A 27968-nucleotide genomic window follows, 5' to 3' on the forward strand; every position below is an offset into this window, starting at 1 on the left:
TAACTTCTCTTATCTTTTTATTAAAAAAAAATAAAACAGTCACCACCAACCACATGACAACTTGCCAGGCAAGGCCTCACTTCCCTCCCTCCTTCGTGTCCCATGTGCCTAGTCAGCAGGGTCAGGGAGGCAGTCAGCACTGAGGTTAGCTTCGCCCAAAGGGAGTATTACAGAGAGAGGCTTGGGAAAGTGAAGGAAACCTGGACAGGCTTTTCAGCATTGAGAAGTCACTTAAAACTGATTTGTTTTCAGTAACTGGTATGTCTAAAATGCAGGGAGGGAAGACCATGCGGTCAACAATCATAACCCACTTTTTACAGGTTGGCTCCAGGGAGAGGTTGGTTGGAACGGTGTTTAAAGGAAGGAGAATGGTTTCACGAGCTTGCTCAGCTCTCCTGGAACGAAGACTAAGGTGCTACATGTTGCTTGTTAGGCTTATACTACGGCGAGTCTGGGGCTGCAGGTCAGGAGTCCTTGTTAGTGCATTTAGTGCTGGTGAGAAGGGTAGGCCCCAGTCTTGGACGCTGAAGTCCTCTAAAGACAAGGCAGAGACACAGCCTCAGATCCCCCGTCACCTTCCACTGAATAAGGGGGATGGAGAGGAGGTCTCAGCAGTTGGCCTCCTGCAAGCCCAGATGCCTGCCAGCCTGGGCCTGCTTCCTTAGCGCTGTGAGAGCTTGTGTCTGATGGGCAGAGAGGAGCAAGTGCAGTCGCTGTCAGGTTGACTCCGCGCAGGGCTCCCCAGCTTCGGGCTTGCAGGGTGACCCTGCTCTGTGACCCAGCGGCGGCTTCAGCCCCAGAGAGGGCCGTGGCACAGGTGGTTTAGGCATAGCCGCCAGCCATTTGACTGGTGGCTGCATTGCTGCCTACTCCTCGCCAGGCCTGGTAGCTGAAGAAGGCACTCACTCCATAGGCGATCATCACCAAACATGCAAAGAACTGAAAGAGAGGCGAGAAGGGTGTAAGGACCAAGAGGGTAACAGTGACACAAGCTCCAACCAGATCTCAGGCCAGGCAGGAGGGGTTTTGGCAGCTGCACCATCTCACACTCAGCCAGATGCATTTCACAGCTGTTTATCATGGAGCTGATGAGCACCAGGGTCCTGGGATGCCAACATTACCTTCTAAGCACGGGAAACAGCTAAGAACCACAGGCGGGGCCTATCAGATTGTGATAAGGACAATGAAGGACAAGATAAGAGTGACAGAGGGGACATCTAGCAAGGATTTAGTTCTAAAAAGACAACATTCAAAGGCCAGCCTAGGAATTTTTCTAGAACCAGTTCACGCCTCTATACTAACACCTGCAGCCACATTCAGAAGCTCCCCGTCTCTGTCTCCATCACTGAATTTGCTGATTTCAAAACTGCCCTCATCAGGAAGAGTAAGGAACCAAATGAGTGCCCATCGAGGCCCTGCCCTCCCCTGGGCTTGGCCGTGGCTCCAGGCCCGGAGTCCAACCTCTCTGAGCGGGAGCCTCCTGTCTGTCAAAAAGGACTGGTAGTCCCTTCCTCTCCCTCACTGTGGGTGTCACAGGATCCTGGGAGGAGATGGTGTGCAGGGCCTGGTGGTGTGAAGGGTGACAGGCGTGGAGGGGACTGCAGCCACTTCACTGGCCACCTGACGTGGGCCTGGAGTCTGGGTTTCACGGGAGAGCCTATGAATCTCCCAGAATGGTTTAAACCACAAGGTTTCTGCACGTGCACTTGTCAGTGGGAGAGCATCCAGTTTTTCACATTCTCCAAGGGGGCACATGACCCTAAGTGAGTGTGGCAACAGTTGATTTACAAGGTTCCATAGTTAACCCAGGCGGGGTGTGGTAGCTCACACCTGTAATCCCAGCACTTTAAGAGGCCGAGGCGAGTGGATCACCTGAGGTCAGGAGTTCGAAAGACCAGCCTGGCCAACATGGTGAAACCCCATCTCTACTACAAATACAAAAATAAGCCGGGCGTGAGACTCCATCTCCATCTCAAAAAAAAAAAAAAATAGCTGGTGTGGCAGCACACACCTGTAGTCCCAGCTACTTGGGAGGCTGAGTCAGGAGAATCACTTAAACCCAAGAGGCAGAGGTTGCAATGAGCCAAGATTGCGTCACTGCACTCCAGCCTGGGCAACAGAGCGAGACTCCATCTCAAAAAAAAAAAATAGTTAACCCAAAACTTCCATTGCCCACCACACACCACTCCCCACTGTTAATTATGGAAGCCTGGAGGCAGCCCGGCTCCCCTCTGAGACCCACTGAGCATTCAGGTGACAACTCCTCAGGAGGTGGCAGGTGCCTGGCCTCAGACCAAGCAAGCAGCGTGAGTCCTGGGGCCGAGACCCTGCAGACCACCGAGGGAGCCTGGGAAGCAGACTCACCGAGGCAGCCGCACGCTGGTTATACGGCCGGGTGCCCCTCAGGGATGTCAGGTCAACTGCTGCAGAGCAGGCGATGAAGGCGGTGATGTAGAGAACGGTGGCGCTGATGTTAAAGATCATTAACTGCAGGACATGGGGGTAGGGAGTGGGGAGAGAAAAGGCTTAAGACACAAAGAGAGGCTGGGCATGGTGGAATCATACCTGTCATTCCAGCACTTTGGGGGGCTGAGCCCAGGAGTTAGAGACCAGCCTGGGGAACATAGGTAGGCCCCGTCTCTACAAAAAATAAAAAAGTTAGCCAGGCATGGTGGCGCATGCGTGTGATCTCAGCTACTTGGGAGGCTGAGATGGGAGGGTCACCTGGTGCCAGGATTTGGAGGCAGCAGTGAGCCATGATCACACCACTGCGCTCCAGCCTGAGCGACAGAGTGAGATCCTGTCTCAAAAAAAAGACACACAAGGAGACTAACAGTTGGGGCGTCTTTGTTCCCACTGGCACACCCCTTGAGTAGCCACTGGAAGGGGACGCAAACACCTGGGTTTTTCCCACCAACAGGGCCTCAAGAGGCCGTGGTTTCCAGGGGTCAGCCCATCAAGCCCTGGTCCCCAGGAGGCCTGCTGAGCAGGGAGCATGAACACACCTGAGGCTGGGGGAGGGGAATGACAGTGATGGGGTAGGGGCAGTGCCAAACCCATTCCTCACAGAAAGAGGCCAGTCCATGACCCATCTCTCTGTACCAGCTAAGGAAACACAGGCCACTCCTCCAAGTGTGGCCCAGGACCAAGCCCAGGCTATCCCTGGTACCACTGCAAGGTTTGGCTCTGTGGCCAGTCCTGGGGCTGGGCCTCACATCCCTCTCTGCCTCCAGCGGGGAAGAATCTTTGTCTCCCTTTTGGCCACATCCTAAGCTCGAGGCTCTAAGCAAATGCCAGGGTCAGGACCAGGAGGACCAGATATTCCCAGCTGGATACAGAACCAGACTGGCAGGAAGGGGCCCTCTGCTGACAACCAGGCCCCAATCCCTCATCTCAAACGCTTGGCCCCAGGAGCCCACTTACAGTCTTCAAACGCATGGCCCTCAAACATTCATTCGGTTTGTCCAATATATCTTTTAAAAATTACCAACATTATAAAATTAGATTTCATGAAAACCTGAAAACTTCATGTAAAAATTTCATATTAAAAAAAATCTTTGGCTCAAGCCTGTAATCCCAGCACTTAGGGAGGCCGAGACGGGCGGATCACGAGGTCAGGAGATCGAGACCATCCTGGCTAACACAGTGAAACCCCGTCTCTACTAAAAAAATACAAAAAACTAGCCGGGCGAGATGGCGGGCGCCTGTAGTCCCAGCTACTCGGGAGGCTGAGGCAGGAGAATGGCGTAACCCGGGAGGCAGAGCTTGCAGTGAGCCGAGATCCGGCCACTGCACTCCAGCCTGGACGACAGAGCGAGATTCCGTCTCAAAAAAATAAAAAATAATAAATAAATAAATAAATAAATAAATCTTGGCCAGGTGCAGTGCCTCATGCCCGTAATCCCAGCACTTTGGGAGGCAGGCAGATCACTTGAGGTCAGGAGTTAAGAGACCAGCCTGGCCAACATGGTGAAACCTCGTCTCCAATAAAAACACAAAAATTAGCCAAGAGTGGTGGTGAATGCCTGTAATCCCAGCAACACAGGAGGCTGAGGCGGGAGAATCACTTGAACCCAGGAGGCAGCGGTTGCAGTGAGCTAAGATTACGCCACTGTACTCCAGCCTGAGCGACAGAGTGAGGGAGACTCTGTCTAAAAAAGAAAAAGAAATCTTAAGATATCAAAAGATTCTGCGCCAAGGGGTTTGCACTCCCACTAGCAACAGATGAAGTGAGTATAGGCAGCTTACGATGGGCAGATGGATGCTGGCTTCTCCAGGGTCCCTCCTGACCCAATTCACTCACACATCTTGCCTGGATCCTGTAGGGGTCTGTAGCCCCCATGCCAGAAAATCCCAAGTTGGCCATGCTAATTCAGCCTTCTCTAGATGCAGTTAAGCCCTCTCTGCCCCATTCATTGAGGGTCCAGAAGCATAAGAAGCAATGCCCTGCCATTGTGGCAGAAGGGAGCCTCCTTCCATTAACAGCCACGGCTGGAGCCCCAGATCTGCACCTAAGAGACACACAGGCTTTTATCTCCAGAGATTTTTGTTAGAGGCTCCTGGGACATGAGGGAGGGGTGGACCCTGAGCCCGGAAATCAGGGTGCCGCCTCCTTGCCCCAAAATCTTCCCTGCAAGCCCAGCGACCCCTGCAAACGCTGCCTGTTTCTGCCAGGGATGTCAAGATCTAACAAACCCATTCTGTCTTGAGGATGACTCACGTTTCCTCGGTTTAAAAAGTCATTGAATTCCAAACAATGCTGCCTAGTCCCAGCCTTGCTTGTCTTACAATCATGTGCCTTTCTCGCCTCTCTTCTCACTGAAAGCCTCAGACCCCAGCTGCAGGGGTTTTCCGGGTCAGAGGAAAAAAAAAAACCAGCAGCTTTCTGTGTGTCTGGCCAGGGTACTTCCCATGTCCGCTCTCAGCCCTGTGTCCTGGGAAGACTGTCCTGGGGCAAACCTGGGGAGACCAGCCTCTCCCAGGCCTCAGAGCCTCACCTGCAAGCAGCCGGGTGCCCGAGCTTGTCCTGCACACTTGAGGCCCTGGCCTAGGCAACTTCTGACAGCTTGCCCCCAGCCTCCAGCCACAGGGCTGCCTGCCTGGGCCTGCTAGAATCTCACAAACCCACACAACACAGGCACAAATTCTGACCACCCAGAGAAGGAAAAAAAATTTTTTTTTTTTTTGGAGGTGGAGTCTCGCTCTGTCACCCAGGCACGATCTCAGCTCACTGCAACCTCTGCCTCCCAGGTTCAAGCAATTCTCCTGTCTCAGCCTCCCGAGTAGCTGGGACTAGAGGTGTGCACCACCACAGCTGGCTAATTTTTGTATTTTTTGTAGAGATGGGGTTTCACCATATTGGTCAGGCTGGTCTTAAACTCCTGACCTCAGGTGATCCACCCGCCTCAGCCTCCTAAAGTACTAGGATTACAGGTGTGAGCCACCACACCCAGCCGGGAAAAATACTTTTAAGATTCCAAATGGCCTCTTGTAAATCCACTCAACAGCCCCTCACTTCTACTCTCCTCCTGGGACAAAGTCAAGCCTGTGTCCTTCCTGGCTCATAGTTCCCCAAAAAACCGTACACCTAGGCTGGGCGTGGTGGCTCACTCCTGTACTCCCAGAACTTTGGGAGGCCAAAGTGGGAGACCTGCTTGAGCCCAGGAGTTCAAGACCAGCCTGGGCAATATAGTGAGACCCCCTCCTCTACAAAAAAAAAAAAAAAAAAAATGAGCAGGGCATGGTGGCACGTGCCTGTAGTCCTAGCTACTGGGGAGGGTGACATGGGAGGATCACCTGAGTTCAGGGCTTCAAGACTGCAGTGAGTCATTATCGAGCCACTGCACTCCAGTCTGTACATAGTGAGACACTGTTTTAAAGGAAAAATAGAACAACTGGACCCCTGAACCATCAGTCCTTACCTCCACCCCTGGCTCTGCAGACCAGCTTAGGTCAGCGAGGATGTCAGGAGACCCCCCATACCCTGCCACTTCTTTTAGGGAAAGTCACAGTGGTCCTGTCATAGCCACTTCCGGTACCCCCACCCAGACTCACCACCAGTGGCCAGGGCACCATGTACAACTTCATGTGCAGCTGAAACAGGTAGAGAATGAAGAGGATGATTGTCACCAGCCAGAGGAAGACAGCGACGAACATCACCCAGCCATAGGCCGGGTACAGGTGGTACGGGGTGTCCGCAATCAGCGCCCACACCAGCAGCCCCAGCACCTAGGAGGGTCAGACAGGGCAGGGTCGGCCAGAGATGCGGTTTCATTTCTCATCTAGCTAAGAAATATTGGCCAGGCACAGTGGCTCATGCCTGTAATGTCAGCACTTTGGGAGCCCAAGGTGTGATAATCGCTGGAGGCCAGGAGTTCAAGACCAGCCTGGGCAACAGAACAAGTCCCCATCTCTACAGAAAAATTAAGGCCGGGTGCAGTGGCTCATACCTGTAATCCCAGCATTTTGGGAGGCTGAGGTGGCCGGATCACCTGAGGTCAGGAGTTTGAGACCAGCCTGGCCAACATGGTGAAAGCCTGTCTCTACTAAAAATACAAAAATGAGCCGGGCGTGGTGGCGTGTGCCTGTTATCCCAGCTACTTGGGAGGCTGAGACAGGAGAATTGCTTGAACCTGGGAGGCAGAGGTTGCAGTGAGCTGAGATCACGCCACTGCACTCCAGCCTGGGTGACAAAAGCGAAAATCCATCTCAAATAAATAAATAAATAAATAATAATAGTTCGCCAGGTATGGTGGTGTGTACCTGTGCTCCCAACTGCTCAGGAGGCTGAAGCAGAGGATCACATGGGCCCAGGAGTTAGAAGCTGCAGTGAGCCATGATCGTGCCACCACAAGCCAACCTCAGAGACAGAGTGAAATTATCTCAAAAAACAGGAAAAATGTAAAAAAGGAATGCTGATTTGGCTCATGCGGTACACCACTGTACTGGGGCCCTGACCTGTACTCACACTCCTCTTCCAGGTCTCAGCTGAGATGTCAGGTGCTCCAGGACACCCCCACACCTCCAGCCTGCATCCCAGAGCCCTCGTCAGCGCTCACAGGGCCCCCCAGGCACCCGCCATCCAGGGTCATCATCGTTCCCTGCCCCAGACTGCGAGCTCCACGAGGGCACGGCCGTGGCTGTCTCACAGCTGCATCCCCACACCCAGCACAGGACCTAGGCCCTGCCAGGGGCTCAGTAAAAGCTGCTGAAAGAAAGTTCAAGTCACCACAGTCCCAGAGGCGGGAAGACAACAGCCCTGTGTCCTCCCTCCCAGCTGGGCCCAGCAGAGAACATCACCAGGGCCTCTGCCTGACACCCCACGTCTCTGGCTCTCCCAGATGCCCTTCTGTACTGGTGTTGCCACCTCACAGGTGAAACTGGGCCTCCAGGAAGCCAAGGGGCCTACTTGTCATGCCGTTCCCAAGTGGCAGGATGGGCCCGACCATCCCAGCAGAGCATGGGTAGTGGCTAACAGCATGGACTCTGGAGCCCAGCTGCCTGGCTTCGATCCCGGCTCTCCTTACCAGTTGTGTGGCCTTGGGCAAGTGTATAATCACCCTTGCTTATCAAATGAGTATAATGATCATTCCTACCTCGTAGAGCTACTGTGAGGACCCACAAGTTCATGCACATAAATGACTGCAACAGAAGTGTTTTTTTTTTTCATTGTTCCACAAGTCCAAGGTAGACTACACAGGCCCAGTCCTCATAGCCACAGAAAATTCTCTGTAGGCAGGTTTGTCGACTCACCATGCAGACTGTCTCGGGTGTGGGCCAGCAAAGGGCCTGCAGAGGCAGGGCCCAGGAAGCTCCTGGAGGCACCTCGGATGTGGCCATCCTGGGCCTCCCCAGTCCCTCCTACCCACCCCCACTTCTCCATGAGGGCACTCTCTGGAATCCCTGGCCACAGAGAGGACACAAGGGTCTAGCTTTGGAGAAAGGCTCCATTGCCAATCAAGACACACAGAAGCGCCCTCTTTTTCCCCTAGTCAGCACCCAGGTACATGGCACCAAGGCTGCGTAGTGACCTTGCCACCAGCCCAAGGACAAGTCAGTGGGATCAGAGAAGCGGTTCCGGAGCAGATCCCTCCTCTGGCTGCTAGGCTTTGGAGACAGAAAGTCGTGGCTGCTTCCAGCAGCTGAGGGCTGCCGCCAGCCCCTAGAGCACCTGAGGGCCCCGGGCCCAGAGCACAGCCAGAGCTGGGGTGCCTACCAGGCACCCCACCCAAAAGCACCCTCGCCGAGGACCAGAAGGGAAGCTCCTGTGTGGATCCCTACAGAAGCCAGGGACCAGACTGGGGGGCCTGTAGCTGAGCTGGCCCAGGGAGCCCTCAGCCCTCACAACCCTCCTTCCTCCACCTCCTCCCCATCCCCCAAGGGTCTGGCTCGGGAAGGGTGTGGCCCACTGGGGAAGTGGCAGGTGGGGTCTGGAGCTTGGAAGTCAAAAGCTGTGTGGCTGTGTGACGCTGACCAAGCACCTTCCCTGCTCTCCGAGGAAGACTCTGGGTTTTGTTCATTGCTATATCTTCAGTGCCCAACAGTGCCCGACACATAATATACGCTAAAAACACAACATGCTTAGGAGCTAACAATCCTATTTCTTCATCCGTGACAGAGATCAGAACCCTGCCCTGCACACGTGCTGTGTATTAAAAGAGGAAGCGGGATGGCCGGGTGCAGTGGCTCACGCCTGTAATCCCAGCACTTTGGGAGGCTGAGACAGGCGGATCACGAGGTCAGGAGATCGAGACCACCCTGGCTAACACGGTGAAACCCCGTCTCTACTAAAAATACAAAAAATTAGCCGGGCGTGGTGGTGGGCGCCTGTAGTCCCAGCTACTCAGGAGGCTGAACCAGGAGAATGGCGTGAACCCGGGAAGCGGAGCTTGCAGTGAGCCGAGATCGCACCACTGCACTCCAGCACTCCAGCCTGGGCGTCAAGCGAGACTCCATCTCAAAAAAAAAAAAAAAAAAAAAAAGAGGAAGCGGGGGCTGGGTGTGGTGGCTCATGCCTATAATCCCAGCATGTGGGGAGGCCAAGGTGGGAGGACTGCTTGAGCCCAGGTGTTCAAGACCCCATCCTGGGCAATATACAGGGAGCCCATCTCTACCAAATAATTTAAAAATTAGCCGGGTGTGGTGGTGGTGTGCCTGTGGTCTCGGCTACTCGGGAGGCTGAGGGGGGAGGACTGCTTGAACCTGGGAGGTTGAGGCTACAGTGAGCCAAGACTGTGCCACTGTACTCCAGCCTGAGCAACAGCAAGACCCTCAAAATAAACTAAAATAAAATTAAAATTAAGTAAAATTAAAATTAAAATAACAAAATAATAAGAAGCAAGTGTCTGCCGGGCGCGGTGGCTCACGCCTGTAATCCCAGCACTTTGGGAGGCCGAGGCGGGTGGATCACGAGGTCAGGAGATCGAGACCATCCTGGCTAACACGGTGAAACCCCGTCTCTACTACAAAATACAAAACATTTGCCGGGCGCAGTGGCGGGCGCCTGTAGTCCCAGCTACTCTGGAGGCTGAGGCAGGAGAATGGCGTGAACCCGGGAGGCGGAGCTTGCAGTGAGCGGAGATCGCGCCACTGCACTCCAGAATGGGCGACAGAGCCAGACTCCGTCTCAAAAAAAAAAAAAAAAAAAAAAAAAAAAAAAAAATGTTAGCCTAAAAAGGAACTAATAAATGCAAAATATCCTTCCTTTGTCGGCCGGGCGCGGTGGCTCAAGCCTGTAATCCCAGCACTTTGGGAGGCCGAGGCGGGCGGATCACAAGGTCAGGAGATCGAGACCACAGTGAAACCCCGTCTCTACTAAAAATACAAAAAATTAGCCGGGCGCGGTGGCGGGCGCCTGTAGTCCCAGCTACTCGGGAGGCTGAGGCAGGAGAATGGCGGGAACCCGGGAGGCGGAGCTTGCCGTGAGCCGAGATCGCGCCACTGCACTCCAGCCTGGGCAACAGCGTGAGACTCCGTCTCAAAAAAAAAAAAAAAAAAAAAAAGAAGCAAGTGTCCATCTGTGAATTGCCCCTGGCCTTGCCCCGCCCCCCAACCCAAGTAAGGGGCTCAGCCCAAAGGGGCCCAGGGAAAGTGTCCCTCTCTCCAGGGCTCAGCAACTGCTCCTCCCCACCCTGGGGTGAAGCTCCAGGGACCCATCCCCCCGACACACAGCACCCTGCCAGCCTCTGTTGCCCGTCAGCACCCTCCTTTCACCGCCACAAGCAGGCCAGGTAAGGGTAGGCAGGTGAGGAAGCCAGGGCGGAGCCGCACACCGCTGTCACACACCAAGCTGGGGGCAGAGCCCTTACGAGTGTGGACCCAGGGCAAGATGTCTCACAACAGCCACACCTGGAGAGGCCACGAACCCCCAGAGCCGGGGAGGAGGCCAGTGTTCTGAAGGAGAACAAACACTTCAGGCAGCACGCCTCTGTCCCTTCTCCAGGTGAGAACTGGGCGTGTCCTGGATAAACAATTATTTTTTCATTGAAAGCCAATTCTTTATGGGCCTCTGCTGCCACTGTGTTGCCTGCTTCCAACTAACTAAAGAAAAGTCAGAAAATGCAATGGACCAAAAATCAAGAAAAGACCAATTCAGGTTTCCACTGTCATACGCCTATCAATCACCTGTCCCATGACTCACAGCCTAGACCACAACAGCCCCTCACTGCCCTCCCACTCTGTGCCAGACACGTCTCATTGATTCCTCCATCACCAGACCCTCCTCAAATGTTCTGTTTGTTATCCCCATCTTCCAAAGGGAATCTCAGGAGGCGATGTGCCTGTGGTGACTGTGGGTAAAGGACAGGGCAGGAGGCCGGGTGCAGTGGCTCACACCTGGAATCCCAGCACTTTGGGAGGCTGAGGTGGGTGGATCACTTGAGCTCAGGAGTTCGAGACCAGCCTGGGCAACATGGGAAAACCCCATATCTACCAAAAATACAACATTTAGCTGGGCATAGTGGCATGTGCCTATGGTCCTAGATACGTGGGAGGATCAATGGAGCCCGGGAAGTCAAGGCTGCAGTGAGCCATGATCGCACCACTGCACTCCAGCCTGGGTGACAGAGACCCTATCTCAAAAAATAAATAAAAATTTTTAAAGGATAGGGAAGGGCGGGAACCCAGATCTTTGCGTCCTTGGAACCTGTGCTACTATGAGTTATTTAGTGAAGTGTAAAAAGTGAGGACACTTCAGCTGGCTCCAAGAGCCAGGCTGGGCTGGGCACCTAGGCTCCCCCCATCCCTGCCCTGCCCTGCCCTGCCCTGTGCTCCAGCCCCACCCCTGGTTTCCAGATCAGCGAACGCAGCGTCCAGATGAAGCTGGAGGATAAGCAGTGGGAATTGCTGGCGTTCTTCTGGCTGTGCTGCCTGGCTCTGTGCCTGGGGAGCCGCCTCGGTTTCTGCCCTAGAACAAGGAAGGTTCGTTCCTGTATTTGAACCAGACAGACTGGTTTCTCCTGGTCCCTGAGCCCCCAGCCCAGTCCCCCCAGAGAGACCCTGCTCAGGACAGGGCACCCAACACAGGCCTCACTGTGGGCATCTCTCTGGGTTCATACATTTAACCAATGTCTATGGAGAAGGGGAATGGGGGTAGCAACGGGGTCATGGTTGCAATTCTGGATAAGGGGCCAAGAAAGATCTCACTGGCAAGGTGATGATAGGCAAAAACCCAGGGAGGTGACGGAGGGGCAGGGAGGGTGCCATGTGAGTATCTGGGAACAGAACTCTATGCCTTCACCCCTGGGCCCTGTAGGTCTCTCTTGCTTACGTGTTCATCTGTCCCCGAGTTTCTCCCGAGGTGTCCACATCAACATCTAAGTGTCTCTCTCCTACACACACAGGCAAACCACATCCTCCCCTCCTTCCTAGCTCTCTGAGGTCCCTGCCATGCCTCCCCAGACAGGTCCTGCAGATAAACAAAGGGAACTGTCTGGAAATCTCAAGGGCACAGGGCCTTTTTTTTGCTTTTCTGAAAACCTGAAGAATTTGGATTAGGAACTTTTTTTCCTATATAAAGACTACAGTGTCAAAAAGGACCTTTGCATCTTCGAAGAATTTCCAAACAACTGGGTAACAAAGACATGTTTTTGTGAAAACCACCTGCAGGATCAGAGAGATGATTCATCACAAATGCCCGACCAAGAGGCACTCCTCGTTCCAGCGAAACCCTGTTATTACAGTGTCCCCAGAAGCTGCCAACACTGACAGCCAGACAGGCCAGGTTCCTGCAGGGCGCGTGCCCTTCAATGACTCTGAGGGAAGTTTTTCCTCATCTCTTGTTGTAGTTTGCAATGTGTTCCCCAAAATATGTTCAAGTTCTAACCCCTAGTACCTGGGAATGTGGCCTTATTTGAAAACAGGGTCTGGCCAGGCGCGGTGGCTCAAACTTGTAATCCCTGCACTTTGGGAGCCTGAGGCGCGTGGATCAGTTAAGGACAGGAGTTCGAAACCAGCTTGGCCAATATGGAGTAACCCAATTCTAGTAAAAATACAAAAATTAGCTGGGCCCATCCTGGCTAACATGGTGAAACCCCGTCTCTACTAAAAATACAAAAAAAAAAAAAAAAACTAGCCGGGCGAGGTGGCGGGCGCCTGTAGTCCCAGCTACTTGCGAGGCTGAGGCAGGAGAATGGCGTAAACCCGGGAAGCGGAGCTTGCAGTGAGCTGAGATCCAGCCACTGCACTCCAGCCTGGGCGACAGAGCGAGACTCCGTCTCAAAAAAAAAAAAAAAAAAAAATTAGCTGGGCATGGTGGCGGGTGTCTGTAGTCCCAGCTACTCAGGAGGCTGAGGCAGGAGAATCACTTGAACCCAGGAGGCAGAAGTTGCAGTGAACTGAGATCACACCACTGCACTCCAGCCTGGGGGACGGAGCGGGACTCTGTCTCAAAAACAAAACAAAACAAGGCCTGGCACAGTGGCTCACGCCTGTAATCTCAGCACTTTGGGAGGTTGACGCAGGCGGATCACCGGAGGTCAGGAGTTCAAGACCAGCCTGGCCAACATGGTGAAACCCCGCCTCTACCAAAAATACAAAAAATTAGCCAGGCATGGTGGCACGCACCTGTAATCCCAGCTACTTGAGAGGCTGAGGCAGAATTGCTTCAACCCAGGAGACAGAGGTTGCAGTGAGCCGAGATCGTGCCACTGCACTCCAGCCTGGGCGACAAGAGCAAAACTCCGTCTCAAAAAAAAAAAAAGAAAGAAAGAAAAGAAAACAGTGTTTGCAGACATGCTCAAATTAGGGGGGGTTATACTGGATTGGGGGCATCTCTAATCCAATGACCGGTGTCCTTATAAGAGAAATGTGGACACAGAGGCCACAGGGGTAGACCGCCATGTGAAGACAGAGGCAGAGATGAGAGTGATGCATTTGTAAGCCAAGGCACACCAAGGCTTGCCGGTCACCACCAGAAGCCAGGAGGGGGACATGGGACAGACTCTCCCTCAGAGCCCCAGAAGAAAGCAACCCTGCCAACACCTTGATTTCAGTAACTGAGACAATACATTTCTGCCTCCCTGTTTGTGGAACTTTGTTATGGCAGCCCCAGAAAATGAATAGGTTTTTCTCAGCTGCTCTCTGAATCTGTGGATGGGTGTCATAACCTTGTTCACCTGAGTGACACTGGCATCAGTTCACTGATGGAGGGGTAATGTATAGACTCCTTGAGTTCACGCTCTGACCCTGCCAACTTTACTAGCTGTGTGACCTCAGGCAAGTGGCTTAGCCTCTCTGTGCCTTAGTCTTCATCTTCCTTCATCTTCAAAATGTGTCTACCGCCTAGGGTGGTTTGGTTTGGTTTGGTTTTTGAGACAGGGTCTCACTTCGTCACCCAGGCTGGAGTGCAGTGGCACTACTGTAGCTCACTGCAGCCTCGACCTCCTGGGCTCAAGCGATCCTCCCACCTCATCCTCCCGAGTAGCTGGGACTACAGACATGCATCACCACACCTAGCTATTTTTAATTTTTGTAGAGGTGGGGTCTCCCTGTGTTGCCCAGGCTAGCCTAGAACTCCTAGGCTTAACCAATCCTCCTGCCTGGGCACTAGGGTAGTTTTGAGCAAGGTACTTAGACCGGCAACCAGCATAGGCTTAATATTCAACATGGCCAGGTGTCATGATCACCCTGAGGGGTTAAGAACATGGCTTTTCAAGTCAGCACCCTGGGCCTACTTTCCTGCATTCGCCATGGTGTGTGCGGCTCCTCAGGAGTGTGAGGCCTCGCTGAGAGAATGACGGTATCCACATTCAAGTACCAGGCACAGCCCGGGCACAGATAAGGACCCACGCCCGTGCCAGCCCCACCCACCTGACAGATAAGGCAGTGGTGCTCCCACAGGAGGCCTCAGAAATCCAACCCATCCTCAGATCTCCCTTGGAGCTGCACTCTCTCCGCTCCTCAGAGGCTGAGGGGCCTTGGGCAGATGCCTTTACCCCTTGGCACAGTGGAAGCAGGGAGGTTTGGCTCACTGATCTCTGAGATTCCCCACGGCCTGAGGTTAACACTCCTGAACACAGGCCTCCTCCAGGGGCCCCAAAGGGAGGGGTTCGACCAACCCTATGGGCACTGAGCTAACTGTCATGCAAAGACAGTCACCCCAACTCTTTTCACTCTCTTCACTTCCGGGGTAGCGTCAGACCTTTGTGGGCTCACTGTGTGGCCTTGGGGGAGTCACCTAACCTTTCTGGTCTGTTTCCTCATCTGACAAGTGAGGGAATTAGGGTATGGGGGCCCTAGGGGGACACCTGGTCACCTCACAGGTGTGTCATACATATGAAACTAGGTGAAAGAAAACGTTAAAAGCCATAGCAGTCGTGAGCAGTAGTGAAGGCTGTGAGACAGTCCGGGGCTGGGGGAGGGAAATCCCAGAGAGGGCAGCCATGAGGCAGGAAGGCAGCCGGGGCCTGGAGGACACCAGGGCTTAAGCTCAGCAGCTGCCAGGGCTGGCAGGTCACAGGAATGACCACAGTGGGCTGGGGAGTCCCTGGAGTGGCTGCTAGGAATGCAGGCCTGGGGTGACCAAAGTTTCTAATTTTTCAAGAGACACTAAAAGTCTGGATTTTATGTGCAAATCAGCTATTTATTTATTTATTTATTTATTTATTTATTTATTTGATGGAGTCTCACTTTGTTGCCCAGCCTGGAGTGCAGTGACGCAATCTTGGCTCACTGGAACCTCTGCCTCCTCGGTTCAAGTCATTCTCCTGCCTCAACCTCCTAAGTAGCGGGGACTACAGGTGCGTGCCACCACCATGCCCGGTTAATTTTTGTATTTTTGGTAGAGACAGGGTTTCACCATATTGGCCAGGCTGGTCTCAAACTCCTGACCTCAGGTGATCCACCTGCCTTGGCCTCCCAAAGTGCTGGGATTACAGGTGTGAGCCACTGCACCTGGCAAAAGTCAGCTTTTTAAATATGGGTGACTGAACCAAAGGTTTTAGAAACAATGTGACGGCCAAAGGGGCCAAGGCAGCGAATCTTTCCATGGCCCCCGAGTCCATCCACAGTCCCCAAGTCTATCCACAACCCCCTTTTCTAGCCCCCGAGTCCTTTACTGGCCCCTGAGTCCTTGCCTGGCCCCTGAGTCCTTCCCCGGCCCCCGAGTCCATCCCCAGCCCCTGAGTCCATCTCCAACCCCCGAGTCCATCCCCAGCCCAAGTCCTTCCACAGCCCCCGAGTCCTTCCACAGCCCCCGAGTCCTTCCCCCGCCCCCAAGTCCATCTATGGACCCCGAGTGCTTTCCAGACCCCCGAGTCCTTCTCCAGCTCCAGCCTCTCTCTCCCCACTGCTCCATCCAGGAAACGCACACCCAGGGTGGCAAAGTAAACCCTTTCTGGGGTCCCCCTCACTGGGGACACATCTGGGCAAGCCAAGAACACTCAGAACTCAGCCTGGCCAGGCTCAGCCCCCACCCCCGCTCTGGCCCTTCTCTCTACAGTGAAAGGGACTTTATGGGGACAAAAAGCCACCCATTGTATCACATGAGACAAAGGGGCAGGGGACAGAGGCTCCGGGCGCCTGAGCTGGCCACAACACAGCCACACACCACCCCCTGCCTGTGCGAAAGGGAGGGCACCTTGGAATTCCCGTGCCATGCACTCCAGCATTCGAGGATCCTGGAGTCATCCCTGCTCTCCAGGAAGGCGACAGCAGACTCGGAACCCAGCCCCAGATCCACTAGACCTGGGCAGTACCAAACAGCCCTGAGCTCTCTTTTGTCATAGGAAAAATGGGCATGTAAGTCACCAAACAGAGTCATTCAGTCATTAAACAAACTGTGCCAGGCGCTGTTCTAGGCCCTGGGAACACAGTGGGGAGCCCGGCAGCCAGGGCCCCCACCCCAGGCCACAACCACCCCACCCCCACCTCCCACAGGGGCCCTGCTTCCTGGGGCTATGGCAGGAGGACGATGCTGGAGGTGGGGGCTCAGACCTGGTCCTCCTCCAAGGCATTCATCATATCACCTGTTATTTCTGAGTCCTGGGTCTCAGAGCAGAGAGCATTTCAATGCCAAAGGCAGAAGAGGTTGCAGCACACCTACCCCAGTGGCTGAGCCACCCCTAGAACCCCAGCAAGGTCCTACAGCCCCCACGTGTACTTGTAGCCAAGGAGCCACTACCACTGCATCCTTGCTGTGAGGTCTCCCCTTAGGGCTTTAGAAAAGTCTTCCCAGCTGGGCATGGTGGCTCACACCTGTAATTCCAGCACTTTGGGAGGTCGAGGCAGGTGGATCACCTGAGGTCGGGAGTTCTAGACCAGCCTGGCTAACATGGTGAAACCCCATCTCTACTAAAAATACAAAAAAACATTAGATGGGCATGGTGGCGGGCACCTGTAATCCCAGCTACTTGGGAGGCTGAGGCAGGAGAATTGCTTGAACCTGGAAGGCAGAGGTTGCAGTGAGCCAAGATCGCGCCATTGCACTCTAGCCTGGGCAACAAGAACAAAACTCCGTCTCAAAAAAAAGAAAAGAAAAAGAGTCTTCCCAACTTGAACTCAAACTGCTCCCTACTTAATCCTACCCCATTCCCATTCTGCCCTCTGGTCAGACCAAGCAGGTCCTCCCTCCACAGGCAGCCCCCAGGTGTGTGAAGGCAGGTGGGGGCCTCTTGAGTGACACTCCAAGGCCCTCTCTGGCTCCCAGAGCAGGTGGCAGCACTCGCAGGTGGGATCTCAGAAACTCAGAGCTCCCTGCCTGCTGGTCCCCTTCTCTGTTTCCTCCCTCCTTCCCAGGGTCTCCTAGGCCTACCCCACAAAGCCTACCCGAGCCTCCCCAGCACCCAGGCCCCTCCAGCCACACAAAGCGTTCCCAGGAAGGCCTTACCCTCCTTGTAAAGTCCCAGGTGGAGCCCTGCATTCATTCCCTCCAATCCCCACCCCCGCAACTACCTTGCCAGGCCCCTGATGTTCATGTCACCCAGAACATCAGTGCCAGCATTGGGTGTAGAACCAGCATCGCAGGAAGTCCAGGGAGAGAGGAAGACCCTCACTTTAGCACCCCCCATTCCTCCAGCAGGCCAAGACCAGGGTACACGGGGCTGGTGAAGCTCTATATGCTCCCAACAGCAGCTGGTTCTTTCTCTGGAGGGGCTGATGGAAGGATGAGGTGGCCTTGGGGTGCTGAGACTATAAACTTCTTGTTATCCCAGTTGCCCTGGGTTCGAGTTCTGCCACTGCCCCCTCTCAGCTCTGGCCTCAAGAGCAGTAATGCTCTCTTCAAATAAAGTAGTCTCCAGGGGAGTGTCCCCACATCCTGGGTGACAGGGGAAGGGGAGCTCATACCTGCAAACCGAGCACTTTAGGAGGCTGAGGTAGGAGGAATGCTTGAGCCCAGGAATTTGAGACCAGCCTGAGCAACATAAGCAAGATCCCCATCTCTAAAACACAACAAAACAAAACAAAACAAAAAGTAGCCAATTAGCCAGGCATTGTGGCGCATGCCTGTGGTCCCAGCTACTTGGGAGGCAGGAGGATCATGTGAGCCCGGGAGGTCGAGGCTGCAGTGAGCCATGATCACACTACTGCACTCCAGCCTGGATGACAAAGTGAGACCCTGTCTCAAAAAAAAGTTGGGGGGTGGGCGCTGGACACGGTGGCTCACGCCTATAATCCCAGCACTTTGGGAGGCTGAGGCGGGTGGATCATGAGATCAGGAGATCAAGACCATCCTGGCTAACATGGTGAAACTCCATCTCTACTAAAAAATACAAAAAATTAGCAGGGCGTGGTGGCAGGCACCTGTAGTCCCAGCTACTCAGGAAGCTGAGAATTGCATGAACTCAGGAGGCGGAGCTTGCAGTGAGCTGAGATCGCACCACTGCACTCCAGCCTGGGGGACAGAGCGAGACTCCGTCTCAAAAAAAAAAAAAAAAAAAAAAAAGTTAGGGGTACAGTGCTCGCATCCTGCCACCCTCACACAGAGTGGCAGATGTGAAAAAGCTCATCTAGTATCTGACCCCAGCCCCAAATAAAAGCTGGAATATCCCAGAACAGGCCTGGGTCTGTTCCCTAGCAGCTCAGGCTTTGGGCCCTGCCTCACCTTTGACCTGTCTCCCTGCCCACAACTCCCTGTGAGACCCTGGGGTACCACCCTGGCCTCTCCCCATTGGACAAACAGGAGGGACCAACCCAGCACTTTGGAAGGCTGAGGCAGGCAGATCACCTGAGGTCAGGAGTTTGAGGCCAGTCTGGCCAACATGGCGAAACCCTGTCTCTACTAAAAATATGAAAATTAGCTGGGCATCGTGGCTCATGCCTGTAATCCCAGCACTTTGGAAGGCTGAGGCAGCAGGTCACCTGAGGTCAGGAGTTCAAGACCAGCTTGGCCAACATGGCAAAACCCCGTCTCTACTAAAATTACAAAAATTAGCCGGGCTTGGTGGTGGGCACCTGTAATCCAGCTACTCGGGAGCCTGAGGCCAGAGAATTGCTTGAACCCAGGAGGCAGAGGTTGTAGTGAGTCAAGATCATGCCACTACACTCCAGGCTGGGTGACAGAGTGAGACTCTGTCTCAAAAAAAAAAAAAAGAAAGAGAAATGAAAATGATACTACATTGACCTATCATTTTGGTCTATTAGATTGGGGCACACCCAGAAGTGTGTTAAATCACCATGTTGGGAGGCTGTGGGAACAGGAACCTTCCAGGAGGCATGCTGTTGCAGGCAGGAAGGGTGTGACCTCTCCGGAAGGCATTTGGCAATCTACATCACAATCCCAAATGCACATACCCTCCCACCCAGCAGTCCCACTTCTGGAAACGTATCATACAGATGCACTTGGTGGCATTTCTTGCAGCAGGGTGTGCAACAGCAAAGGAATGGAAAACCCAAAGTGTCAGTCAACAAAGGGACTGACCACCCAGTCACACCACAGCTGCATGATGGAACACTACAGAAGCCATAAAGGAAGAAGCAATTGCACTCCACACACTGAGACAAAAGGACCCCCAAGATTCATTTTTTAAGTGTAAAAGAAAAAGTGCAGAAGGATGTGGCTAGACTATATATCTTGGGGAGAGTATATAACTGAGGACAGACAGGAATCTAGAGCCACATTTGCATAGATCTCCTTAAAGAAAGTCTTAAAATGGGATATAGGAAACTGAGAGTGGGCCTGAAGGAGTCAACTTTAACCAAAAAGGAACAGAGATTTTTCACTGTACTCTTTCCCAGTTTATTTTATTCTTGAGCATTGTAAATACATTACCCATTAAAAAAATTAGGGGCTGGGTGCGGTGGCTCACGCCTATAATCCCAGTACTTTGGGAGGCCGAGGCGGGCGGATCACATGAGGTCAGGAGTTTGAGACCAGCCTGGCCAACATGGTGAAACCCCATCTCCACTAAAGATACAAAAATTAGCCAGGCCATGGTGGCATGTGCCTGTAATCCCAGCTCCTTAAGAGGCTGAGACAGGAGAATCACCTGAACCCGGGAGGCAGAGCCCTTGCAGTGAGCCGAGATCACATCACTGCACTCCAGGCTGGGTGACAGAGCAAGACCTTGTCTCAAACAAAAAAATGAAGAAAAAGAAAAAGAAAATTAGGTAAATAAAGGTATGAAAAAAATGGATACAGCTTGCTGTGCGCTCATACAATATCCCTAGGTGTATTGCCGTGGGGGAAAAGCATGGCTTGGCGCATGCACAGAGAGCACCCATCTGTGGTTAAGTGAGGATATGGGTTTTATGTAGAAATATGCATCCACTCATCCTGGAATGAGACACATGGCATGTGGTTGCCTGGGGTGAGGGCAGCTGTGGGGCGTGGTCAGTCAGGGATGAGAGAAATTGCATTTTCATGATTACCCTTTCTACCATTGGAGTGCTTTGTATTATGTCTCTGTAATTTTTTTCAAAGAATAAAACAATTCCATCAGTAGAGAAACAGCTAAGTGAGCAGAGGCTACCGGGACACTATGGGTTACTCCACAACAGTTTACAGGGAAGGAAGACAAGTCTCAGAACATGAAGAGTGGCGGGGCGCAGTGGCTCATGCCTGTAATCCCAGCACTTTGAGAGGCCAAGACAGGCAGATCACCTGAGGTCAGGAGTTCAAGACCAGCCTGGCCAACATGATGAAACCCCGTCTCTACTAAAAATACAAAAATTAGTTGGGTGTGGTGGCAGGGACCTGTAGTCCCAGCTACTCGGGAGGCTGAGGCAGGAGAATCTCTTGAACCCGGGAGGCAGAGGTTGCAGTGAGCGGAGATTACACCACTGCACTCCAGCCTGGACGACAGAGCGCATGAAGAGCTCTCAGATGCACTGAATATGAGAAAAGCAATTTGCTGAACAAAGGATACAGAATAAAACCATCAATGTTTTCAAAAATGCACAGGAAAAAAGACTAGAAACACCCCAAATAGTTGTCCCCTTAGGGACAGAGGTGGGTAACCCAACTACAGCTTTGGCGTAATCTGTACAGGTTTTTATTTTGTGAGGAGAATGTATTCATATATTCAAAATGTAATTACAAATTAATTCCCAAACACTCAATACTTCCCCAGTGGCAGTAAGTGGGGAGTGTCGGGGGAATTAACAATACAAGGCATTTATTGCTCTGTGCAGCGGAGCGGGGTTGGATGAAGATACTGGGCATGCGGAGCCTGGAATGCTGTACTAAAAAGACTGAACCACCCACAAATCTCAGTGCTAAGGGAGGCCCCGCGAGTCTCCAACATTGCAATCCCAGTGTGACCAAGCCCTGCTCACACCTCTCTCAGACTCCAACAATCTCATCTAGGCAGCCCCTTCCTGGAGACCAGAGCTGACTTTCAGTCCCTGCCCTGCCCTCCATCTGCAGAGGAGCTGGTCTGCCTCCTGGGGCTGGAGACAGAGCCGGTATCACCATAAGGAAGAACTTTCCAACACTCTCAAGTGCCCAAGGATGGAGCAGGGAGCCTTAAGAAGAACTGAGCTCTCTGCCTCTGGAAGCATGCAAGTTCATGTTGGAGATGCTGCAAAGGGACCTCTTATGCTTGCATAAGAACCCACGGATCCTGTAACCCTGTGAATCCAAACTGTCCTTCATTCCCACATACAGTGCTAGGCTAGCTCTTCGCAGGCATGATCTAGATCCTGCCACCACCATCTGACAGACAAGGAAGTGAGGCTCAGGGAAATTCGGAATTTCCCCCACGATCACGCAGCCAGAAAGGAACGGAGTCCGTTGAACCCAAGGCTCTCAGCATCCAGGCCTGTGTTCCCATCAACACTCTCCATGCCACCCCATAGATCATGGAGATCTAGGGAGATCTAGGGAGATGGAAGATCAGGGAGATCTAGGGAGATGGAATTGTTTTATTCTTTGAAAAAAATTACAGAGACATGATACAAAGCACTCCAATGGTAGAAAGGGTAATCATGAAAATACAATCTCTCTCATCCCTGACTGACCACGCCCCACAGCTGCCCTCACCCCCAGGCAACCACATGCCGTGTGTCTCATTCCAGGGTGAGTGGATGCATATTTCTACATAAAACCCATATCCTCACTTAACCACAGATGGGTGCTCTCTGTGCATGCGCCAAGCCATGCTTTTCCCCCACGGCAATACACCTAGGGATATTCTGTATGAGCGCACGGCAAGCTGTGTCCATTTTTTTCATACCTTTATTTACCTAATTTCTTTTTCTTTATTTTTATTTTTTTGTTTGAGACAAGGTCTTGCTCTGTCACCCAGCCTGGAGTGCAGTGATGTGATCTCGGCTCACTGCAAGGGCTCTGCCTCCCGAGTTCAAGCGATTCTCCTGCCTCAGCCTTCTCTTCTGTTTTTTGTTGTTGTTAAGAGTAGAGAGCTGGGTGCAGTGGCTCACACCTGTGAGCACTTTGGGAGGCCAAGGCAGATGGATTGCTGGAGCCCAGGAGTTATAGACCAGTCTGGGCACCATGATGAAATCCCGTATTTACAAAAAATATAAAAACTTAGCCAAGCATTGTGGCATGTACCTGTAGTCCCAGATACTCAGGAGGCCTGAGGTGGCAGGATCGCCTGAGGCTGGGAGGTTGAGGTTGCAGTGAGCTGTGATCACACTACTACACTCCAGCCTGGGTGACAGAGCAAGACCTTGTCTTGAGGAAAAAAAAAAAGTAGGGGTCTTACTCTGTCACCCAGGCTAGAGTGCAGTGACGTGATCAAGTCTTACTGCAGCCTCAAACTCCGAGGCTCAAGCAATCTTCCTGCCTCAGCCTCCCAAGTAACTGGAACTACAGGCATGTGCCACCCTGCCACCTGCCCAGCTAGGTGAAGTTTTGATCTGTTATTCACCTAAGTGGGAATTGTGTGGCCACCCCCAATCCCAGGAGGTGGGGCAAAATGGAAGGACAGAAGGTACCAAACCAAATGGCCTTACTGCCATAGGGCATTCACACAGCTTCCACGTCCTGGGCCTCAAGGGCGCCTACTGACTGACAGGTCTCTGTACAAGCTCTGGTCTGTCCTGATCCTCCTTCTCCCTTCCTATGGCAGGAAGCCGTCTCTGATGGCCTTGGCCCCTGATGAGTCTCCCTTCCTGAAGTCCCCCTTTTACCCCTCCAAAGCACTCTAGAACTTCATACCCCCAAAATAAACAAGATGAGGAAGCATAGCTAGAGTCAGGTTTTGGATTTCCAGATCAAAGTGCAAAGCCAAGCTGTCACTCTATCCTGTGTGACCTTGGACAAGTTCCTCACCCTCTCTGAGCCTATTTACTTATTAATAAATCCAGATAAGATCATCCTTCTCCCCACGGCTTGGGGAGGCTTGAAAAAATAAGAGATGGGCACCTAATAGCACTACTTTATACTTATTGTAAAAAGGCTTTGGGGCCGGGCGCGGTGGCTCACGCCTGTAATCCCTGCACTTTGGGAGGCCGAGGCGGGCGGATCACGAGGTCAGGAGATCGAGACCATCCTGGCTAACACGGTGAAACCCCGTCTCTACTAAAATACAAAAAATTAGCTGGGCGCGGTAGCGGGCGCCTGTAGTCCCAGCTACTCGGGAGGCTGAGGCAGGAGAATGGCGCGAACCTGGGAGGCGGAGCTTGCAGTGAGCCGAGATGGTGCCACTGCACTCCAGCCTGGGCGACAGAGTGAAGACTCCGCCTCAAAAAAAAAAAAAAAAAAAAAAAAAAAGGCTTTGGGAGCTCCCCTTAAACAAATAACCACGTCTTCTGCATTGTGTGACCTGAGTCACACAAAAATGTATAGCACTGAGGCCTTTTTTTTTTTAACCAAAAGAGTTGTCTGTAAATCAAACTTGCATGCCTTTGTGACATGAATCCACTGGTCAGAAAAAATAAATTAAAAAAAACAAAGACCTGCCTTCTTTTTTAGAGGCTATCTGCATAGATTCTTCGTTTCCCTTTTTGCCTAGGCTGCTAGGAAGTTCAACAAAGAATCAACAGCCTCAAACTTGCTGCAAGTCAATTCTCCCCTCCACACTACCAGCTTTTAAAGACACATTGCTTTAACTCTTCTGTCTTATGTGATTTAATATCATATTCCATTTGGTGTTCTTTCTGAATCTACAAGGAATAAGGATAGTGATAAATCAATGACCACCACCAGACATCTGTGAAGAATACTGAGGCTGGTTCTTCAGGACACATTCTGATGCTGAATGAAAAGTGTATCTCCTTCTCCAGGAGCTGGAGGCTTTTCTACCCACTTCTCCTTCCTCCCAGCACACCAGGAACATTCATCAAATCCTGGGAAACAGAGGGGTCTGATGGGGAATTAGCTTTCATCTTCTCATTTATTTCCTGCTCCATGCAGCCTTCTCCGATCCCTCTGGGAGAAGCACATCCTCTGGGCACCTCTCTCACTGACCAAGAGCTCCTGGAAAGTGGGCACTGGGCCCGGGGTCCCCACCACTCCCTCTATGACAAACCCTGGGAAGGTAGCAGCAAAGCCACATGTGGTCATTAAGACCATGGGCCAGAAAAGTCAGAAAAATCACTCCTGTGAGGAGGGCTGTGAGATCTTGGGCAAAGAACTGACCTCTGAGCCTTAGTTTCCTCATCTGTAAAATGGGGCCGACTAAGAGGATCTAAAGCCCTTGGCAAAGGGCCTGAGCCTAGTGCTGGCCTGATAGATGGGAGCTACGATGGCTTCCCAGCAGATGGCGGTGCCTGTTGGATGAACGCCCACATACCCCATTTCAGACCCAGTAGAACTATCTGTTGCCAGAGAAACAGCTCAGGATGCAGCTTCTCCAACAAGCAGATTTCTCCTTTTTTATTGAGACAGTCTCACTCTGTCGCCCAGGCTGGAGTGCAGTAGCGTGATCTCAGCTCACTGCAAGCTCCACCTCCCGGGTTCACACCATTCTCCTGCCTCAGCCTCCCCAGTAGCTGGGACTACAAGTGCCCGCCACCACACCCGGCTAATTTTTTGTATTTTTAGTAGAGATGGGGTTTCACCGTGTTAGCCAGGATGGTTTCGATCTCCTGCATTGTGATCCGCCCGCCTCGGCCTCCCAAAGTGCTGGGATTACAGGCGTGAGCCACCACACCTGGCCCCAACAAGCAGATTTCTAAGGCACTAAAATGTGCAGGTCATTTTCAGAACTCTAATGGGAGACCCTCATCCTCCCAAAGGCACTGCAGGTAGGGAGCAAAAGGAGCCCACTTCCCCTCACACCCAGTCCCTGAGAGTCAAGAGACCCAAGTGCCAAGCTCTATTACAGGACTCCTGGTGAGTCCTTCTACCTAGACCTCAATGTCTACATTTATGTAATGGGACCCAGATGCTCAGGGCTGGATTGCTGAGCCCACAAGGGATGCGCCCCCACCCCCCAATCAGGAACACAAGCCTTCTCTAGAAGAAGCTACCAAGACCCTTGCAGCCCACAGCAACATCCTCCTCTTACTCCAATGTCTTCCATTCTCCCTATTGTTAGTCTCTTTCTTTCTTTTCTTTTTTTTTGAGACAAAGTCTCATCCACCTAGGCTGGAGTGCAGTGGTGCGATCAAAGTCACGGTAGCCTCGAACTCCCAGGCACAAGCCTCCCAAGTAGCTGAGACCACAGGTACATGCCACCATGCCTGGCTTTTTTTTTTTTTTTTCCTTTTTTTGTAAAGACAGGGTCTCAATATGTTGCCCAGGCTGGTCTTGAACTTCTGGCCACAAGCAATCCTCCTGTCCGTCAGGGGCCAGCCTCAGGATCCCCCTCACCAGGCATGCTGAGGGATCCCTCACAGGGATCTTGCTGGTCATCATCCTCCACCCAGCAAGATCCCTCTTCTGTTCCAAAACCTCTTAAGGTCACCAACAGACCCTAGACCCTGTGGCTTGCAGAGATTACACAAGGCCCTTGGCTTCTGTCCACATCAGAAACAAGTGCTTCAACTCCAGCACCACCAACCTGTTGGTTACTCCCTGCAAATTAATTCAACTTTCTCATCACTACATCTTCGCTCACACTGTTCCCTGCCCTTGGAACACCCTTTCCCTGCCTCTGCCTCAGATTTCAGTGAAGTCTCTGCTCAAAAAACACCTCCTCCAAGAAGCCTTCCTGGTCGTGGAATTGCTCTCCTCCTCCTCTGCCCTTTTGCACCACTTCTCACACCCACCTGGCTCTCCCCTGGGCAGCCTGGCAGCTGCTCATGGCTGTGCCCCTCACCACCATCTCAGAGCCCAGCACTCCAGCAGTGGCGGGGTCAGTGGCTCTCCCCATCTGCAGAATTAAATCATTCCAGGAACTAGACCTCTTCCCTCAGAAGATAGAATCTTCTCCCCCACCCAACAAAAGAGAAACAAACAAAACTCTGGGAGAAGTGTTAAAAATGTAGATTTCTGGCTATACTTCCTGAGATTCAAATTCCAATTGCACATTTTTTCCGGGGGTGGAGTCCAATAATCTAAATTTTAAACAAACCCGCCAGGATGATTAAGAGGCTGCGGAGGGGGCCCACAGAGACCTGAGAAATCCTGAAATGAGATAGCACTGACCCAGGTGGAGGTGGGCCCGCACCTGGAGAGGTCAGCGGAGGGAGACTGGACCTCAGCCCAGCGTCTGGCACCAAAGCGACCACCCTGCCCTCCAGCTCGGGCCTGGCAGCCCTGCTAGCACCCAGCAGTAGGAGACAGTGGTAAATGTCCACTTGCTGGATTGCAAAGGAAAATAGGTCCCGGCCCAACTCCAAATCCACCCGAGTCCTCTGAAAATGTATCAGGCCCTCACCCACCCAGGGTACCCACCCAGCTTCCAGACCCTCACGAAAGGGTGGCAGAAGCAGCAGCTAACATCCGGGCCTGTGGCTGGGAGTGGAGGATGTTCCCATGGGTCCGCCTCAGTTGGGGTCTGTACAGGGCTCTGGGAGAGAGTAGAAGTCTTGCCCCTGGCTACCCACAAACCCCTCCCTCCGGCGCAGGGGGCGATATCTAGGCCTCGTGGGGCTAGCCAAACCGGCTGAAACCTGGCGGGTCACCCAGAGAAAGCTAGAAGAGCCTGGCTCCTGCGCGGGCGCCCACAGTTTAGTGCCTGAGTGTGCGTGTTGGGGGGCCGGATGTGCCCTCTAGATTAGATGAGGAATGTTCTGGGGTGCGGCCACGCGGAGCCGCTGGGAGCAGAAGGTGGTTAGAGAGTGGACTTTGCCTCAGACTGGGTTCCCTGGAGGGCTGGGGGCACTGTCAGGGCAGAAAGAGGGGTGAAAAAGAGAAAGGAGGGAAGGGAGGGGTGGGAAGGGTTGGGGGATTGTGCGCAGTGACTGTGGCTCCAGTGGGGGCTTCTCTGTGGCCGCTGGTAACCACCTTGGAGGGGGCACGATGGGGCACGGGCAGTGGGCACTCTGTACACGGTGCACAGAGTAGGGACGGCCCTACTCTGTAGTGTCACTCGCAGGGACGGCCACGGGGGAGTCTCGTGGTGAGAGGGTTGCAGGGCCATCTTGAGGGCGTCCGTGCGGGAAGCGTCCTAGGGGTACGCGCAGCGCTTCGGTGAGCTTGTGAGCCCGGGTGGGGAGCGCAAGGTTCGCGAAGAATGAACGCAGCGCCGGAGTCCCTCACCCATTCCGGCCAGACCAGGAGCCCCCGGCCAGACCCGTGGGCCCGCGCGCGCTCTCACCAGCTGCAGCAGCATGAGCGCCCCGAGGCTGGAGCGCACGAAGCCCAGGTCCGGGCGCAGCGCCGACACCGAGGCCCCGGCGCCCTGCGCAGGACTGCTGGTCCGCGTGCTCACTTTCGACGGGAACTCGGCCATGGCGGCTCCGCTTGCCTCCCTAGGTCGCTCCGGCCGCCGTCGCCGCCCCTCCAGCGGTGGGTGCCGGCTCCCGCGCCGCTCTTCCCCAAGGCTCCCGATCCCGGTGCTGCTCCCGGAGCTGCAGGAGGCGTCGGGGCTGGGAGCCTGGGGCGCCAGGTGCAGCCGAGATCCCAGCCCCGCCCCCGCCACCAGGGCCGCCCCCTTAACCCTTTGCTCGCCGCCGCCGCTCCAGCCGCGACAGGTTCGTGGGCAGCCGCGTCCACTCCCGGGACCAGTAAACAACCCCGG

The 27968-nt window shown here is 53.3% G+C and overlaps 1 protein-coding gene across 3 annotated transcripts; it reads right to left on the minus strand.

Annotated features, from left to right (window-relative positions):
* On the minus strand, nucleotides 1-27812 carry PLLP (plasmolipin). 3 transcript variants are annotated; one of them, XM_074027043.1, is made up of 4 exons: nucleotides 27546-27812; nucleotides 6055-6093; nucleotides 2365-2487; nucleotides 1-939 (listed from the first exon to the last, which is right to left on the minus strand). In XM_074027043.1, the coding sequence occupies exons 1-4, from the start codon at nucleotides 27678-27680 to the stop codon at nucleotides 823-825; spliced, it is 414 nt and encodes a 137-aa protein (XP_073883144.1). In that variant the 5' UTR covers nucleotides 27681-27812; the 3' UTR covers nucleotides 1-822. The 3 variants fall into 3 exon arrangements, with proteins under 3 accessions (XP_073883144.1, XP_005592086.1, XP_073883145.1); XM_005592029.4 differs by having other exon boundaries at nucleotides 6055-6228; XM_074027044.1 differs by lacking the exon at nucleotides 6055-6093.
* Between the last annotated feature and the right edge of the window lie 156 nt (nucleotides 27813-27968).

This window comes from Macaca fascicularis, chromosome 20 (genome assembly GCF_037993035.2).
Source record: "Macaca fascicularis isolate 582-1 chromosome 20, T2T-MFA8v1.1".
Lineage (NCBI taxonomy): Eukaryota > Metazoa > Chordata > Mammalia > Primates > Cercopithecidae > Macaca > Macaca fascicularis.